Source organism: Adiantum capillus-veneris, chromosome 11, assembly GCF_014529385.1.
Source record: "Adiantum capillus-veneris isolate H3 chromosome 11, ASM1452938v2, whole genome shotgun sequence".
NCBI lineage: Eukaryota > Viridiplantae > Streptophyta > Polypodiopsida > Polypodiales > Pteridaceae > Adiantum > Adiantum capillus-veneris.
In genome coordinates this window covers 25885412-25902250 of record NC_140941.1, presented here as the reverse complement: position 1 = coordinate 25902250, position 16839 = coordinate 25885412, and the positions used below count along the sequence as shown (strand labels likewise).

At 40.7% G+C, this 16839-nt stretch overlaps 1 protein-coding gene across 1 annotated transcript; it reads right to left on the bottom strand.

Moving 5' to 3' along the window:
- Positions 1–13918: 13918 nt before the first annotated feature.
- LOC147447020 (uncharacterized) lies at positions 13919–16538 on the bottom strand. Its single transcript, XM_086523561.1, has 10 exons — positions 16291–16538; positions 15402–15945; positions 15246–15326; positions 15095–15172; positions 14931–14999; positions 14743–14850; positions 14575–14649; positions 14414–14485; positions 14293–14340; positions 13919–14191 (listed from the first exon to the last, which is right to left on the bottom strand). The coding sequence occupies exons 1-10, from the start codon at positions 16536–16538 to the stop codon at positions 13919–13921; spliced, it is 1596 nt and encodes a 531-aa protein (XP_086379687.1).
- Positions 16539–16839: the final 301 nt, after the last annotated feature.

Genomic DNA, 16839 nt, shown 5'->3' with positions numbered 1-16839 from the left:
AAAATGAAGCTACTAAAATAAGAAAATCCACCCCCCCGTTTTGCCATTTTTGGGGCTCTTTCTTGGATGGTTGCGAGAAGCCGAAGGAGGCTATTATATACATTTTTTGCTTGCATCAACCCCCATCATTGCTTCTTGCTATCAATTCCCCTACTAACCTTCTCTTATCCATTGCTTTTTCTCTTTGGTGTCAGTGTCGGGTGTGTGTGTGCGTGCGCTGTCGAGAAATTTGCGGTCTTGCCAGGAAAGCACCGGGCTTATGGCTGTGAGAGTTTGTGAGAGAACTCAACAAAAACTATATGAAGGAGTTAAACCATAGATGCCATGAAGACTAGGGTTTGGAAAGAAGTGCAATCAAAGAAGACTCACTCTTTGTCTATTGCATTCACACACACAAAGAAAGAACGCAAAAGAGAATGTCAAAACAATATGAAGATGAAAACATCAAGGCTATGGTCATATCGTATCATGGGTAATATGAAAGGGTTAATGGATGAGTTAATGGCATTCAATCTTGGCTGACCGAATAGGCTACGAATTGTTCTTTGGAATTGTAGTTTTGTGCTTACCATAATATAGATATTTTGTCTAGTGATTGGGATTAATTGTGTGTACAAATCCTCTTGGTTCATAGCAAGATAACTACGCTTACATCAAAAGAAAAATTATAGTCTATGAGAGGTAGTATGATGGGATCCGGTGATAGAAGTATTTCATTGAGCCTTTCAGGGCCGAAGAGAAACACTATACGTTGTTGAAAGTGTATTTTACGGCTAATCCATACGTTAATTCTAATAGATCGTACAGAGTGAAAGCGATAGAAATGATCATCATGTGGGTTATTCATCTAGGATAGTATGTGAGAAATGTAGATATGAGAGAAGTGAAGAGATGAGAAGTTTCCCTCCCAAGCCCTATTCTTGCCCGTAGGCAATAAGGATACTGGCGGGAGAGATGTACCTGTAGCATGAGAACCTAGAGAGGATGAATTACTAAGAATGAGAGAGATAGGTTTGGTTAAGGAGATGAGATAGATACATACATATATATATATATATATATATATATATATATATATATATATATATATATATGTTGGATTAGAGATGAAAATGAAAACAACAAGAAATCAAGAAAACATCAATGTAAAACACATCTTACTTGACAAACCCTTTGGCACCATTATTGATGGAGAGAGAAGAAGAGTGGATAATTCCACTTTGATTGATACATCAAGTGCAAGACCTTCTTTGATTAGCGTTGATCTTCCAAGGTTAGCTTGTTGCAAGAATGGCTAGTCTCCCTCTAGGAGAAAGTGTAGGCTTGGGCTTATGTTAATGGCTAAGTACAATTAGACATTACTACTCACTCCCTCGAGAATTCCTCTCATCAATGGCTTGAATGCTTGAGTTCTTTCCAAGGAAGAAGAGGTCCCCTTTTATAGGTGAAGGGAACCCACAAGGGTTTACACAAGAAGAGAGGAGCCAGTGTGAACAGGAATTGGAAAAGTTGAAAATGAGCTGTCCCTGCATGATGTGGGCAGACTGGGGTCCAGTATTTTGATCATATCTCCTCAACCGTAGCTCCAAATAAAGAAGTAAAAATATGGGCAAAAACTTCAGCTCATTAGCTACGATTTTCATTTTAAAATCGTTTTCCAATTCGGATTGGAACCTTGTGTAAAAAATTCATCAAAATAGGGTCCATTTATGGCAACAAAAGTCTTCATGTGGTCTCCTTAGCCTAGACTTTCATTTAATTCCAAAGGACACCTCATGCCATATGAAAGCATGACATTGCTTCTTGATAAAGTTTTGTAATCATGCTTGCAATAATGCATTAAAATAAGTGTATCTTTGAAATCATGCCACCTAGTGTCCCACTAGGATTTGATTCTCTCCTAGTAGCTATTTAAAAAGAAATATAAGAAAAGTATAAAAAATACATAGAATATATATATATTGGAGTTTACCCTAGATATAGGATCTAGCTAGGGTGTGAGATGATAATGAAATAGTAGAAATAAAGAATCAATGCTTTTTGCTCCAAGTTAAAGAGGCGGAGCTATTGATGTTTTTCCCATAGTATTTTCTGATGGTAAAGTAAGGATATGTTACCCTTGAGAAAAATAAAAGGATGAGATAGAAGGCTTATTATTATACTTAAATATGCATATGTACACTATAGGAAATATAACTATGTACCTAAAAAAATACAAGATAGATCTTGTAGCATGCGTTCCCACTATGTATGTGTCACAGCACGACAGCGCACGCATGATTGCATGTGCATGTGCATGTGTGTGTGTGTGTGTGTGTGTGTGTGTGTGTGTGTGTGTGTGTGTGTGTGTGTGTGTGTGTGTGTGTGTGTGTGTGTGTGTGTGTGTGTGTGATCATGAAGCCATGTTTTGTGGTGCAAAGGGAGAAAGAGGCAGAGAGAAGTGTTGCATGTTGATGGTGTGCATGGTTGAAGTAGAGTGAATGATGCATGGGTGTTTATTCTCCATGGTGTGCATGAGTTTGTTGATGTGCAATTGAAGGTGTTGTGAATACCATGGGCTATAGAGAGGCAATCCTGTGTGTTTTTGGATGCGTTCCCATTCCCTCTCTCTAGCGAGCATGGCTGAAGGTGCCATATCTATTGGCAGTCACGCAGTGCTTTAGTGGTGCAAGCAACAATTTTGAGCTTGCAATCATAGTGTTGTTGATAGCTATGGCATTGAATTCAAAGAGAGGGATGGGATAAGGCTGCCAATCTACAAAGGCAACATTATCAATGAAGATGATTCTTTGATAGCAATTGCTACTTATGATGCTATGCAAAGAGTGACTCATTGGAACCTTGAGTTCACCTTTCACGGCGAGCAAGGCAATAGGTAGTTAAAATTGGAAAATTAGGTGGACAAGGACCTAGGCTTTATGGGTGCGATAGTGCTTGATGCTAGAGAAAGGGCTTCATGGGTGCAGTAGAGCTTGAGGCTAGACAAAGGGCGGCTCAGTAGTTTCAAGTAGAGCGGCACCCAAGGACACAGTGGTGGAGAAAATGGAACCACACACACATACACACAATGATTTCATCAGTGATGGTTCACGACCCACCTCTACACCTCACTTTTTTGTTTTGGTTATTTATTGAGTTCTTATTATCAAATTTTCATGGCCTTGTTTTATTCTTGGAGGATGTTCACTTGAACCTCGCTTGGCAATGATGTCATTGATGTACACAATGAAATGATGAGTATAAATCTAACGAAGCCCCCATATGATTATGAAAAAAATTATGTAAAGGGACTAGATACGACCATGGCAATGAAGATAACGCCAACGATAAGACCTTTCCTATTAATTATAAAAGGCTGACCTTGTTTTGTGATCTACTCTCATGAAGTTAACGGGTACATCATCTAAACCCGAGATTTGGGCATAAGCCAAAAAACCCTTGTGTTAGTAGCTCGATAGTAGCACCAGGTTGTGAGAAAACCTAAAACTCATCGTTGGCAATGTCGTGCAGCTCCGCTTCCATGATGGGAAAAAGAGAAGATAAATCCAAGCTAAGCTTCTTTGAAGCCTACACATTTACTAAGCAGCGATTAGGGCTTGTTAACAGGCCAAGTTTAAATATTAATGTATGCTAGATGGGGCTTAAAAGGGCCAAAAGATGCCTCAATGATTCCAAAAATGTGTATGCTTAAAATGAGCACAGATGGTAGTTTATGATCTAGAACTGCAGTGCTTGAAGTGCTCTATGGGCCTGTCTTTACGGCTCGTCCATTGGAGCTACGGTTCAAAAGTTATGGCAGTTTGAAGTTTAAGTTGATTGCAGATCCGTACAGGATTAGGCAATTGCAGCTGAGGGGACAGAAATGAAATGAATGCATGGGCTTGAAATGGTCACTTTGTGGAGTGTGTCGATCTTTTCAGATCAGTGATCGCAGTTTCGGTCACCGGGATATTGGCCGTGAAAGATTCACCGAGGGCCAGTCCCGGTCGGCTCGGTTGGTGTTCGGGTTTTGGAATGCAATGATTGCAGATTATGACAAAAGGGCTACTGCTTAGAAACGCCGATTTTTCTAACCAAATGCGAGGGAAGGTCTTTCACCAAATGCAATCACTTATACTTGCATCCCGAAGGTTGTGGTGGCATTCGACACACAAGGTGGCAGGAGAATTCACAAGTGATATTACTAGTGAAGGGATGTTGGAAAGTGATGTCATGCAAGGCATTGCCTTGGCCAATATGCATGCCAAATGTGATGCCCTTCAAATGGCCGCCCAAGGGCTCAATACAAATGGCCACCCCATAAAATTAACCCATTCAATGGCCACCCTAAATAAAATAGGGTGTGAAGGCAATAAGAAAAAGAAGGAGATGCCGGGCAGGGGCGGCAAAGAGGGGCTGCGCAAGAGAAAGAGTGTTTCACTGGGCTCTACAATTGACAGATGATGGCGCCGCAGAAAGAAGATTTGCCTAGGACCGCCTTGAGCAAACTTTCGCCACCACTGGCGTCCATTTCTGGGAAGGCCAGATTTCGACAGTGCCATGTCATCAAGGATTGTTACGGCACCGTCGTTGCTTAGGGAGCGGCTATTAATAAGAAGAGTATTGAACAAACAAAAAAAGAATAGGGGTTACGAAGAAAAGAAAAGGGAGGCGAGGGAGGCGGAGCCGGAGTCTTGAAGGAGGAAGGGATCTTGGTTAGAAGCAAAGGAAACGCTCTCTCTCTCTCTCTCTCTCTCTCTCTCTCTCTCTCTCTCTCTCTCTCTCTCTCTCTCTCTCTCTCTCGTTTGTGTTGGGGAGGACACGGCAAGGAAGGCTCGTGCTCTCTCTCTCTCGAGCTAGTTCTCGGCAAGGCAAAGAAACAAGCAAAGAAGATACTCTCTCTCTCTCTCTCTCTCTCTCTCTCTCTCTCTCTCTCTCTCTCTCTCTCTCTCTCTCTCTCTCTCTCTCTCTCTCTCTCTCTCTCTCCCCCCCCCCCCCCCCCCCCCCCCTCCCCCTCTCATCCTCGACTAACAAAGGAGAAAGGGATAAGAGGCAAGTGAAGGGAATCAACGAGTGGGCATAACGAAGAGGAAAAGCAAGGTCGGGAGGGCAAGGAGGTGATGGAGCAGGAAGCTACAAGGAGAATCTCTCTCTCAATTTTGAGGGCATGAAAGAAGCAAGGCTTGACCAAGGCAAAGCTCTCTCAAACTCTCTTTCAATATCATTCTCGAAGCTAAGCAAGGGAGAGCTTGGACGACTATAAACCCCTAAGCTATCGGGGCGAGTTTGGGAGATCCCTTAAGGGAAAGTGAAGGAGTAAAACTGAGGATCTATGAAGGAGGTGAAGAACGAGAAAGACGGGGGGATTTTGACAGATCTCTCTCAATATTTCTCTCAATTAAGCATAAAAGGGACGACAGAGGCGATCAGAGAATGCTACATAGAGAGTTTGCAGAGAATTTGGCAATAATTGAAGCATAAAGATTGAGGTAGTGAGCAGAATTAGGTAAATGAGGCAGATAAAGCGACAGAAGGTAATCTCTATCATCGTCATCATCTTGAAGTTTGATTAATTATCTTGTTAAGGTCCGATGTCGTTAACAACCCGGTTAATCCTATAAAACGGGAGCTTAAAACTCCTAGTTAGCAGATAATCCAAGGGACGGTGCTGTTAACAGTCCGCCTTGGCTAAGGATTAAGTGTAATCAAAGTATTATTCAATTAATTGATGATTGCGGTGATCGCCAGAGTGAGTTGCATCTGTTGTTCTTGTTCTCTCTCTTTCACACCTCTCACAGCCAGAGGTCCAGTGCCTGCTTGGCTCACGTTTTGAACACATATCCCCCAACATCTTTGGTGAACCCGACGTGAAACAAACCAGGGTGGGAGGTAAAGATGGATAATTTTGAGCGAATGATGAAGTTGATTGCAGAGCTAAGTGCAAACACTTTTGATGATAAGTCGACCGTTCCAAATTTTTTAAAGATGCTTCAATTGGTTCAAGGATCTCTGCTTGACATGGAGACCGTAAAGAAGAAAAATAAAATGGATGGAGCTTTGGATGCAGCTTTAGATGCGGTATACGACCAGAGGCGAGTCTTTGATGGATACGATCCATAAGGTTACCTTGAGTGCTATGAGCTGGAAACCAAGTTAAGAGGCATACATGAAGAGTTAATGGTCAGATCTTTTGAGCAATAAGTGAGTTCAGATTTGAAGGAGCAGATTCAAGAAATTACCAAAGCGTACAATGACAACTGGGAATATTTCAAAGAAGCTATTGTACAAGTAAGTTATGAGCATTATGAAAGCTATCAAGAAGAGAGTCCAAGTCTACCAAACTACGCAGATATTCGAGGACAAGTACGATCAAAGTTAGAAGTTGTGATTGATGAGTGTATTGTACAAGATGCTACCTTCTTACAAGCTAATGATGAAGACATAGTGGAAGCTATGTATGCAAAGTTGGGTTTTGCAGATGTTGTGCATGAAGTAGAAGTCTTTGAGGGTGAGGCTTTACAGCTTCAAGATACACAGGATGAATTTTTTAAAGAACTTATAAATGCAGTACAGGAGAAAAAGAAATCACCGGATCAAAACAATGAATTGGCTAAAGCTCAAGAAGAAATTGTGCAAGTGAATGAGTGCAGCCATATTCAAGTAGACATGCAGGAAGATTTGGTTACAACTGATACTTTTGCTACCGACTCAGAATCAGAGCAAAATTTTTCTGGTACAAATTCTACCATAGAGGTGATTGATGATACTGGTACATATTCACCATAGAGTTGATTGATGGTATTGGTACAGATTTTGCCAAAGAGTTGATTAATGATACAGATGTTATAGGTTAAAGCAGGGCTGCTGTTGAGAGCAGTAGGACCATGGATTTTGATATACCAGATTTACCGAATTTGGATGTACCAGATTTTGAGGACTTGGCTAAGCAAGAGTATGTGCTTGAAAATTTGCAAAATGTTGATTCAGAGGGGGTGAAGAATCCTTCATTGACAAGTTGTTGTGAAGCCGAGCTACCAAAGTGGGAAACTGAACTTGGATGTGATGATGATGATCCAAAGGGGGTGTAGACTCCTTCATTGACAAGTTTCTGTGACCTAGAGCTACCGATCTGGCAGCCTGATCCTGAATCTTCTGGTGATTTAGAGGGGGAGCAAACTTCATCTCTATCATGAATTTGTGACAAGGGGCTCACACTATGGCAGAATGATCATGAACTTGATGATGCTGATTTAGAGGGGGTGCATAGTGAAGTGCAATCTCTTGATGTTGAATATGATTGGTTTCATTGTGCCGATGATACAGAGAGGGCAATAGATAAAATTTTCAATGTGCATGCTGAACTTTGTGCTACAGAAGTGCAAAGATATTTGGATGAGGGTGAAAGACTTGAAGAGCACTTTACAGCAGATGTATTTAGTATGCATGTCACATGTGGAAATCTTAGTTTATAGCATCCTGAGATGTGCAAGATGGAGGAACCTTCTCAAGTGGTGGACCTAGACTTTATGTGCTTATTGGACGAAGCTTTGGAAGGGTTCTCAAATACATATGCTGAGGATACCAATCAATTTAAATTCATGCATGAGCAAGTTTGTTCAGATGTAGTTGATGATGATCTTATGCAATCGTTGGATGATGCTTTACTTGATTTTGAGCCTCTACAAGATAGAGGATTGTTTTCAGATGCATCTTGCGAGCCTAATGAAGAGAGTTTTTCCAGAGACTTGATGTATTCACATATGCATGATTGGGATTCCAATACTAGTGAGAGTGAAGGTGCACTGCCAATGCTTTTACCTGTGATTGATGATCGACAATTGGATGAGCCAGTTGCACAAAGGATATGGTAGTATCTAGTGCTCCCTGATGCTATATGTGATCTGATGTTACCCTATGATGTAGGGCATTTTGCGCTACTTTTTGACCCAGGAGGTGACAGATATATGCATGATCCTAGGCAATTGACTTATATGCCATATGATCCAGGAGTTTGCATGAAGATTTGTGGGTAGATTTATGTTTATGCTATAATGATTGGGAATTATTGTATTTTCCCTATGATCTTGGAGGATGCTGCAATTTTTTTAAAGGAATGTTCACAAAGGGGCAAATGATTGGTTTCCCGTTTGATCCTGGGAGCTACTAAAGTGCAAAGTTGTAGATTTGAAGAGTACCAATTGTCTGTTGTAGCAAGTTGTTGGTACACGTTTTGTTTTCTAGATTTATGCTAAGTCAAAAGAGTTTTTGGTTATGCATTCAATAAGATTACATGGCTGGATTTCAATTGACTTCTTTGGACAATTGATGAAGTATTTTCACATCATTTGAGTTGGTTATGCTATTAGAACTTGAGGTAAAGGACTGGACAACCATTTCATGTGCCGACAGAGTAAGGCATACTTGAGCTTGGCAGGGTTCCCTGAAGAGAGCTTAAGTCAAGCCGTGTGCATCATTAACTGGAGCACTTGAGTCTGTCGGGGTTCACTAAATAGGTTTCTCATAATTGAATGCTTTGAAGATACGGCAGATACGGTTCATATATTTTTTATAGACAGCTACCTAATGATTAAGCTAGAACATTTGATGATAGGGTATAAGCCTTATTTTATTTTTCATCTGTTTACCAGTTATGTGGGTCTGATGATGGCACAGAGCTTAAGATACCTATAGCAAATGCAGATTGACGTGCAGTTGGCACAGACCGGAGGCTATGTAGGTTCAGAGGGGGTGGAAGTCGTGCAGCTCCGCTTCCATGATGAAAAAAAGAGCAGAGAAATCCAAGCTAAGCTTCTTTGAAGCCTACACATTAACTAAGCAGCGATCAGGGCTTGTTAACAGGCCAATTTTAATGATTAATGTATGCCAGATGCGGCTTAAAAGGGCCAACAGATGCCTCAATGATGCCAAAAATTTGTATGCTTTAAGTGATCACAGATGGTAGTTTATGATTTAGAATTGCAGTGCTTGAAGTACTCTATGGGCCTGTCTTTATGGCTCGTCGATTGGAGCTACGGTTCAAAAGTTTTGGCAGTTTCAAGTTTAAGTCGATTGCAAATCTGTACCGGATTAGGCAACTGCAGCTGAGGGGACAGAAATGAAATGAATGCATGGGCTTGAAGTGCTCACTTTGTGGAGTGCTTCGGTCTTTTCAGATCAGTGATTGCAGGTCTGATCGCCAAGATATTGGCCGTGAAAGATTCATCGGGGGCCGGTTATGTACCAGTCCGGTCGGCTCGGTTGGTGTCTCAGCTGGGAGTTTCTGTCTTTCGCCCAGGTTTTGGAATTGCGGATTATGCCAAAAGGGATGCCACTTAGAAATGCTGACTATTTTAACCAAATGCGAGGGAAGGTCTTTCACCAAATGCAATCACTTATACTTGCATCCCGAAGGTTGTGGTGGCATTCGAAAAACAAGGTGGCAGGAGAATACGCAGGTGATATTACTAGTCAGGGGATATTGGAAAGTGAAGTCATGCAAGGCATTGCCTTGGCCGATATGCATGCCAAATGTGATGCCCTTCAAATGTCCGCCCAAGGGCCCAATAGAAATGGCTGCCCCATAAAATTAACCCATTGAATGGCCACCCTAAATAAAATAGGGTGTGAAGGCAACAAGAAAAAGAAGGAGATGCTGGGAAGGGGCGGCGAAGAGGGACTGCGCAAGAGAAAGAGTGTCGCGTCAGGCTCTACAAGCGGCAGATGACGGCGCCGCAGAAACGAGATTTGCCTAGGACCGCCTTGCGCGAAGTTTCAGCACCACTGGTGTCAGTTTTTGTGAAGGCCGGATTGTGACAGTGCCACATCATCAAGGATTGTTACCCACGCCCAAGCAACAACAGAGCCGTCGTTGCTTAGGGAGGGGCTATTAATAAGAAGAGTATTGAACCCAAAAAAAAAAAGAATAGGGGTTACGAAGAAAAGAAAACGGAGGAGGGGGAGGCGGAGCTGAAGCCCTGGGGGAGGAAGGGATCTCTGCTAGAAGCAAAGGCAATGCTCTCTCTCTCTCTCTCTCCCGCTCTCTCTCTCTCGTTCGTGTTGGGGAGGACACAGCAAGGAAGGCTTGTGCTCTCTCTCTCGAGCTAGTTCTCGGCAAGGCAAAGAAACAATCAAAGGAGAGACTCTCTCTCTCTCTCTCTCTCATCCTCGACTAACAAAGGAGGAAGGGAGAAGAGGGAAGTGAAGGGAATCAACGAGTGGGCATAACGAAGAGGAAAAGCAAGGACAGGAGGGGAAGGAGGTGATGGAGTAGGAAGCTATAAGGAAAATCTCTCTCTCAATTTTGAGGGCATGAAAGAAGCAAGGCTCGACCAAGGCAAATCTCTCTCAAACTCTCTTTCGATCTTGTTCTCGAAGCTAAGCAAGGGAGAGCTTGGACGACTATAAACCCCTAAGCTATCGGCGAGAGTTTGGCAGATCCCTTAAGGGAAAGTGAAGAAGTAAAACTGAGGATCTGTAAAGAAGGTAAAGAACGAGAAAGACAGGGAGATTTTGACAGATCTCTCTCAATATTTCTCTTAATTGAGCATAAAAAGGACGACAGAGGCAATCAGAGAATGTTACATAGAGATAGTTTGCAGAGAATTTGGCAATAATTGAAGCATAAAGATTGAGGCACTGAACAGATTAGGTAAATGAGGCAGATAAAGCGACAGAAGGCAATCTCTATCATCGTCATCAACTTGAAGTTTGATTAATTATCTTGTTAAGGCCCGGTGCCGTTAACAATCCGGTTAATCCTATAAAACGGGAGCTTAAACTCCTAGTTAGCAGATAATCCAAGGGACGGTGCTGTTAACAATCCGCCTTCGCTAAGGATTAAGCTGTACTCAAAGTATTGTTCGATTAATTGATGATTGCGGTGATCGCCAGAGTTAGTTGCATCTGTTGTTCTTGTTTTCTCTCTTTCACACCTCTCACAGCTAGAGGCTCGACGCTTGCCCGGCTCACGTTTCAAACACATATCCCCCAACAGTGAGTATACCAAAAATGCATTGTGTCATGAGACTGAGGAACTTAGCTCAAGGGGGCATATGACGATGATGATGATGATGATGCCAAGTTTGGTTGAAGGGGGCGTTTGTTGGTTGCAGCCTATATGTAGTCCTCGCACGCAGGTATGTTGAGAAAAATAGCTGGGTGCTGAAATTTGTTGTGTATTTGCGAGAGGATATTGTTTATGTTGATGACGTGTAAAGCCTTCAGTCAGTTGTGGTGATGGTGTTGTATGCAGGTCTGTTACAACAAGAATCCGGTATCAATGAAGGTGTTAAGTGGTTTTTTCAAGTCTATTACTGAAAGGTATGGTCTTAATGGGAACTTCAACAACAAAAGTCTACATAACACATGTGTGACTCGAATGATTCTTTGGCAAGTGCCTCCTAAAGTTGGTATGTTAGTCACGGGCCATAAGAGTAATGTCATACAACAAGTATTACTTCTCTAGTGAGGTCAGAATGGCAGCAGCCCAAGACATTCTTTCTCAACCTTATGATGGATCTAGCAAGCTGAAGGCTTATCCAAAGGTTTTGGAAGAAAAGTTTTGGAATTTCTACAAAAAATATTGAAGGTTGCTCATTGTTTATTGTAGTCTTGCAATAGATTATTCTGAGATGCCATGATATATTGTTGTGTTTGTGTTTGTTTCTACAGGTACTGGCAGTGATAAGCTTGTTTCTGGTGGTTGCAAGATGATGGGTGTTATAACAGCAAACGAACTAGGTGGTGAATCTGATGTATGTCAAACTTTTGTGTTTCATGTATGTAATATGTCAAACTGTGTCGTCAACGTGTGCGTGGAAAAGGAAAACTTGTCTTTCAACTCCGGCAACAAGTAGTGTGCATAGGGGAGTTGCTGGACGATGTATTGTTTTGGATGTAGTTGACATGGTATTCCTCATGGACCCAGTTTACAATAGTTTTAATATCAGTTACTAAGATTTTTTTTGTGAAATGTATTAGCAATTTACTTGTCTTGAAATTGGAGTTTCTTTTAAGGCTTGTTGTTGTTATTACAGTGATTGTGTGTGGTTTATCAGCTGATGTAGATCTTCAATTGGCAAGTGTTTGATCGTATCTATGCTTGTAGTGAGATGGAAATAGCAGTGGATATTTTGACATGAGCCTCCTGCAGAGCTGTCTTGCTGACTTTATTCCTTGTGCTGATGTGTCAGAAGGTTATGTGTTTTTCGAGTGTTGAGCTGTCTCAATTCTAGAGTCACAATAGAATTCTAACATTCCAAGTGCTGACCTTTGGCGCTTTGATTGGTAGGTCACAGGCTGTTTCTGTGACACTGTAATCTTATTTTTCCAAGTACTGAGATGGTTTCTGATGGCTGGGATCACCTGCCCCCAACCCCTGGACCTTGACGGTGTAGGGAATTATCGTGTACTGACCATTCCCACTAATCAGGGTGACCGGCGAAGGCCAAGAGCGCTGATTATGGGAATGGTATGTGCACGACCATTCCCTATCGTCAAAGTCTAGGGGAGTGGGGGCCAATGGAGATCTAACACGTCAAGCGTTGCAGGCGACCACACAATACAGTTGGGACGCACAGTTGGGACATATTGCATCGACCACTGTTCACGCTGATGTGCTATAGATGATACAGTGTCCTGCTCAGGTGTTGCATCCATGTGCTGCAATCTGATCTACTCGTCGTTCTGTGTTTCATGCGCTGACTTGGATACCACTGATTGGCTACACATGTTGCAGATTACAGTTGCTGACTTGTCATGCATCCAAAGCTCGACCAGCAAGATTCCGCTTTCTAAAGTGCAGTAGATGGACGGTGTAGAGTGCAGGCCCCTCGACCCTGGACTTTGATGGTTGCTGCACAGTCCTTTTGAGAAGTTATGCCAAGTGTGGGGCTATATTAGAGACAGATGACATATTCAGAGATAGATGACATATTCAACGCATTTTCACATCCTGACTTTGTTTCATGGCGTGACTCTACGTCATACATTGAGCAAGGTCAAAGAGAAAAGACGATGCGTTTGTACATACACATGCAAGAGGAACATATGGTTGTGGATCTTCGAGCCATATGAACGTCCTCGTGAGCTTCTTAAAGTTGTAACATAGAACATAGTCTGCAAAATTTTTAGCGATGACAAACTACATTGCATTTTACAATAGTACATTACATTAAATTGCGAGGCTTAGGGATAGCTAAAGTGGGGGTGGCTTTATTGTTGGTGATGCCACCCTTCTCAAGCATGTTGACAGAGGAGGGGGCTGCCAGTCAAAGCGATAAACTAGATTTGCGAGGGTGACCTCCACAATGGATAGAGCTAACGGAAGGCCTAGGCAAATTCTCCTTCCGGACCCAAAGGGCAGCAACTCATAGTGTTTTCCTCTCAAGTCCACCTCTTGCGACTCCTCTTCAAATCTCTTCCCACAAGGAGCTTTGGACGACTTACCATATGGCAAAAAATATATAATTTCTAGATATATTACTAGTTTCAATACACACATCTAGCAAAAGTGCAAACTAGTAAGCGTGAGAATACTCCTAGATACTTCAAGTAGTAATTTTCTTACCATATAGTAAGTTGAGTAGCTATATGGTAAGATAATTGCTAGATGAATCAAGAGAGCAATCTCACTTACTAGTTTGAGATGTGTTATGAAACTAGCAATATATCTAGCAACTCAAATATATGAAATAGTAATTCATCTAGTAACTTCAAAGCAAGAAGTAGTAATCCATGTAGCAACTACAATATCCAACTAGTAAGTCAATTAGTAAATAATTGCTAGATGAATCAAGAGAATTCAAGATCACTTGTCAATTTCATATATGAAGTTAATTGAGAGTGCTCATCTAAACATAAAGCATATTAGTCATTTGACCTCAAGCTAATACACATTGGAAATCAACAACCATTGAGAATGTCCATTTAGATACATTACTTAATCATCATTACACAAATGAACGTCTTTTAAAGTTAAAACACCAAGCTTTGCAAAATCGATATGCACTACTCCTTCAACTAAGAGCCATGCCACTAAGTCCTCACACATTGTTGAGGAAGTAGTGTCATTCACTTTCCTACCAAAGAATGAATGTGTCTTCTTCAAAGCACAGTAAGTGGGCTTGATCAATTGGTAGATCTCTTCCACTTTTTGAGTATGAAGCCACTTCATTAGAATGACTTCTTTGTCTCTAGTAGACAATGTTCTTGCCTACAAAAAAAAATGATGCAAGTGTAAGATTCTAAAATGCTATATCTTTCTCATGTTTAAAAAGCTAATGCAAGCAAGACTTCATATGATCTAAAACACACCTTGGTTTCCATAAGAGACTTCTCTCCACCATCTTCTCTTAAGGACTCCTATACCATTGAAGTAATAAAGTTATTTATAAGCAATCAAAGACTATTCTTAAATGAAATCCTAAGTAATTACCTTTTTCTTATGTTTTGCCGCCTTGGAAGCTTTGTCTTTTTCTTCTAACAAATCTTTTAGCTTACTTGTAACCTTTTAAAATAAAAATGACTCAATAACTTAAAATGCTAAGAAGAGCATCACACTAACTCTAAGTAAGATAATGAGAAAATTAAGTATACCTTTCTCTTTCGATTGCTTTTCCTAGAGCTCGCATCCATATCATCCGCAGCACAAGACTTGCTTAAACTTTTATCCTTCATTTTCTCACGAATAAAAATCAATAAAGACACTACATAACTAAAATATAGCATGAATCTCATCAACAGATAAGGTTTTTACAATCAAACCTTTTTCGTCACATTATCACCATTGCCACCCCCCTCATGATCTATATGTGTCTCTTTTCCTTGTAATGAGACTTTTGAGCTTTCATCTCTTATAAAATGTTGATACTCCTATACAATTGTAAAGAAAACGTATGATCTTCACAAAGAGAGAGAGAGAGAGAGAGAGAGAGAGAGATTGATTAACAAACCTCATAAGCACTTTTTGGATCATCCTCTTCCATCCATGACATATGAGGAATATACACATCCTCATCTTTCTACATTCACAAAAAAGAAACATAAATAAAGTAAACTTATTACTACCTCATAGCGAGCATAAATAATTTAAATGTCATAGCACAAAAGAACCTACACGATTTGATAATATATCATCAGCTTTATCATCGACAACAAACTTCGTCACTTGCTCATCAACATGAGAACTCTCAATCTGAAAGAAGTTTAATGTGAATAACATATAACAAATCAAATAAAACCCCTGTCATAAAAGAATATGTACTCACTGTTGCATGAAGCTCTCCTTCTTGATCATCTTTCTCATCCTTGTGCTCAATCGTTATATTATAATCATCCATACATAAGACCTATAATTCTAAATATTATTAAACAAACTTGCAAAGATGTCAAAACAAATATAGGCTCAACATAAATTACTGTACCATGGAGTTGGTTGAGCAAAGTGTCTCTTGGCTTGTCTTCTTTTTGCTCCACTTACGTTTTGCCGCTAATGACTTGATACACCATGTGTATAAATCTTCCTCCTTCCATGGATAAGCCACACCATCTATTGTGATGGCCTTGAGCGTTGCTATATTCTCTTTAATGATCCTCAAAACTACATTCTTTCGCTCATTGTTGTTACGAAGATCGCCAATGGCTTCTCCTTTAGCAAACCACTTTCTCACCTCTCCATAATTGACATATAATACTCTATATTGCTCAGGATGCTGTTTTAAGAGAAAATCTCGACCATACAACTTATTTTTCTCTCTCAATTTTGGTGGTGGTGGCCTAAAAATCTGATCATACACAACAGGATCATATCTAGGTAGATCACTGATTGCAGCGATGGTAGAGGGATCCGAAGTTACCCTCTTATTTCCAGAATAATTTTCTCTCCACACATTGAGAGTTTTAATAGCCTCTTCACTAGATCCTCCTAGTAGCTGCTGTAACAATGATTGTGGGCAACTCATACTTGCCCTGACAAAAAAACAAAATCATATTTACGATAAAATATTTATAAATTTAAATCAAATAACTGAAACAAAACAACATAAAATCAATTTTAAAGAGTTTTCAATCAAAATTCTTACACATCACAAAAGAGAGAAAGTTTTTGTGTAGAATCAACTTTATAGAGAGTCCTGAATAAAATAGTAGATACAAATGCTTATACATCATGGAGATCGCCACATGATAGGTATCCATTGTTCAAGCACACCAGGTTTTGTAACTTTTTTTTGTCTTATCACAGTCCAATTTTTTATTAGAATATGACAGCTATCCCAACTTCTCCAATGATCTTCTTCCGTGTGAATAGTCCACGTATTTCTTGGATGTACATCAGGCTTCAAGATGGCAAGTCTTGCCAATTTTTCCTCAGGATTTGATTCCCTTACCACAGCATGTTGAAAGACTTTTTCAAGTCCACTATTCATAGAAACTCTCACTATATCTTGTTCCTCTAACCATAAAGGAACATTCCCACATTGTCCTTCCATAAGCAATCTATCTCTGTGCTTCAAGTCCTTTACTTCATAGGCAATGAGCTTTTGGCTTTTAGGTAGTGACATTGGTATAAATTTATGAAGAAGAGAGTAAATAGGTTGGATACAATCCATTAAGACTTCAAAATGCTAAGGTTCCAAAATTCAAAGGTTCTGTCCGAAAGTCAAAAGCCTAGGAAAATTGGATGCTTTGTGTGTGTCCCAAAAGTCTTCAACCATCCCTACATAGGAGGGGGTGAGCCCTAGAAGTAGGAGATGAGAGAGAAACTCACACACACACACACACACACACACACACACACACACACACAAGCTCCCTTTACACAAAGGGAATGAGGGACACATGTCAGCTCCCTAGCGCAGATGT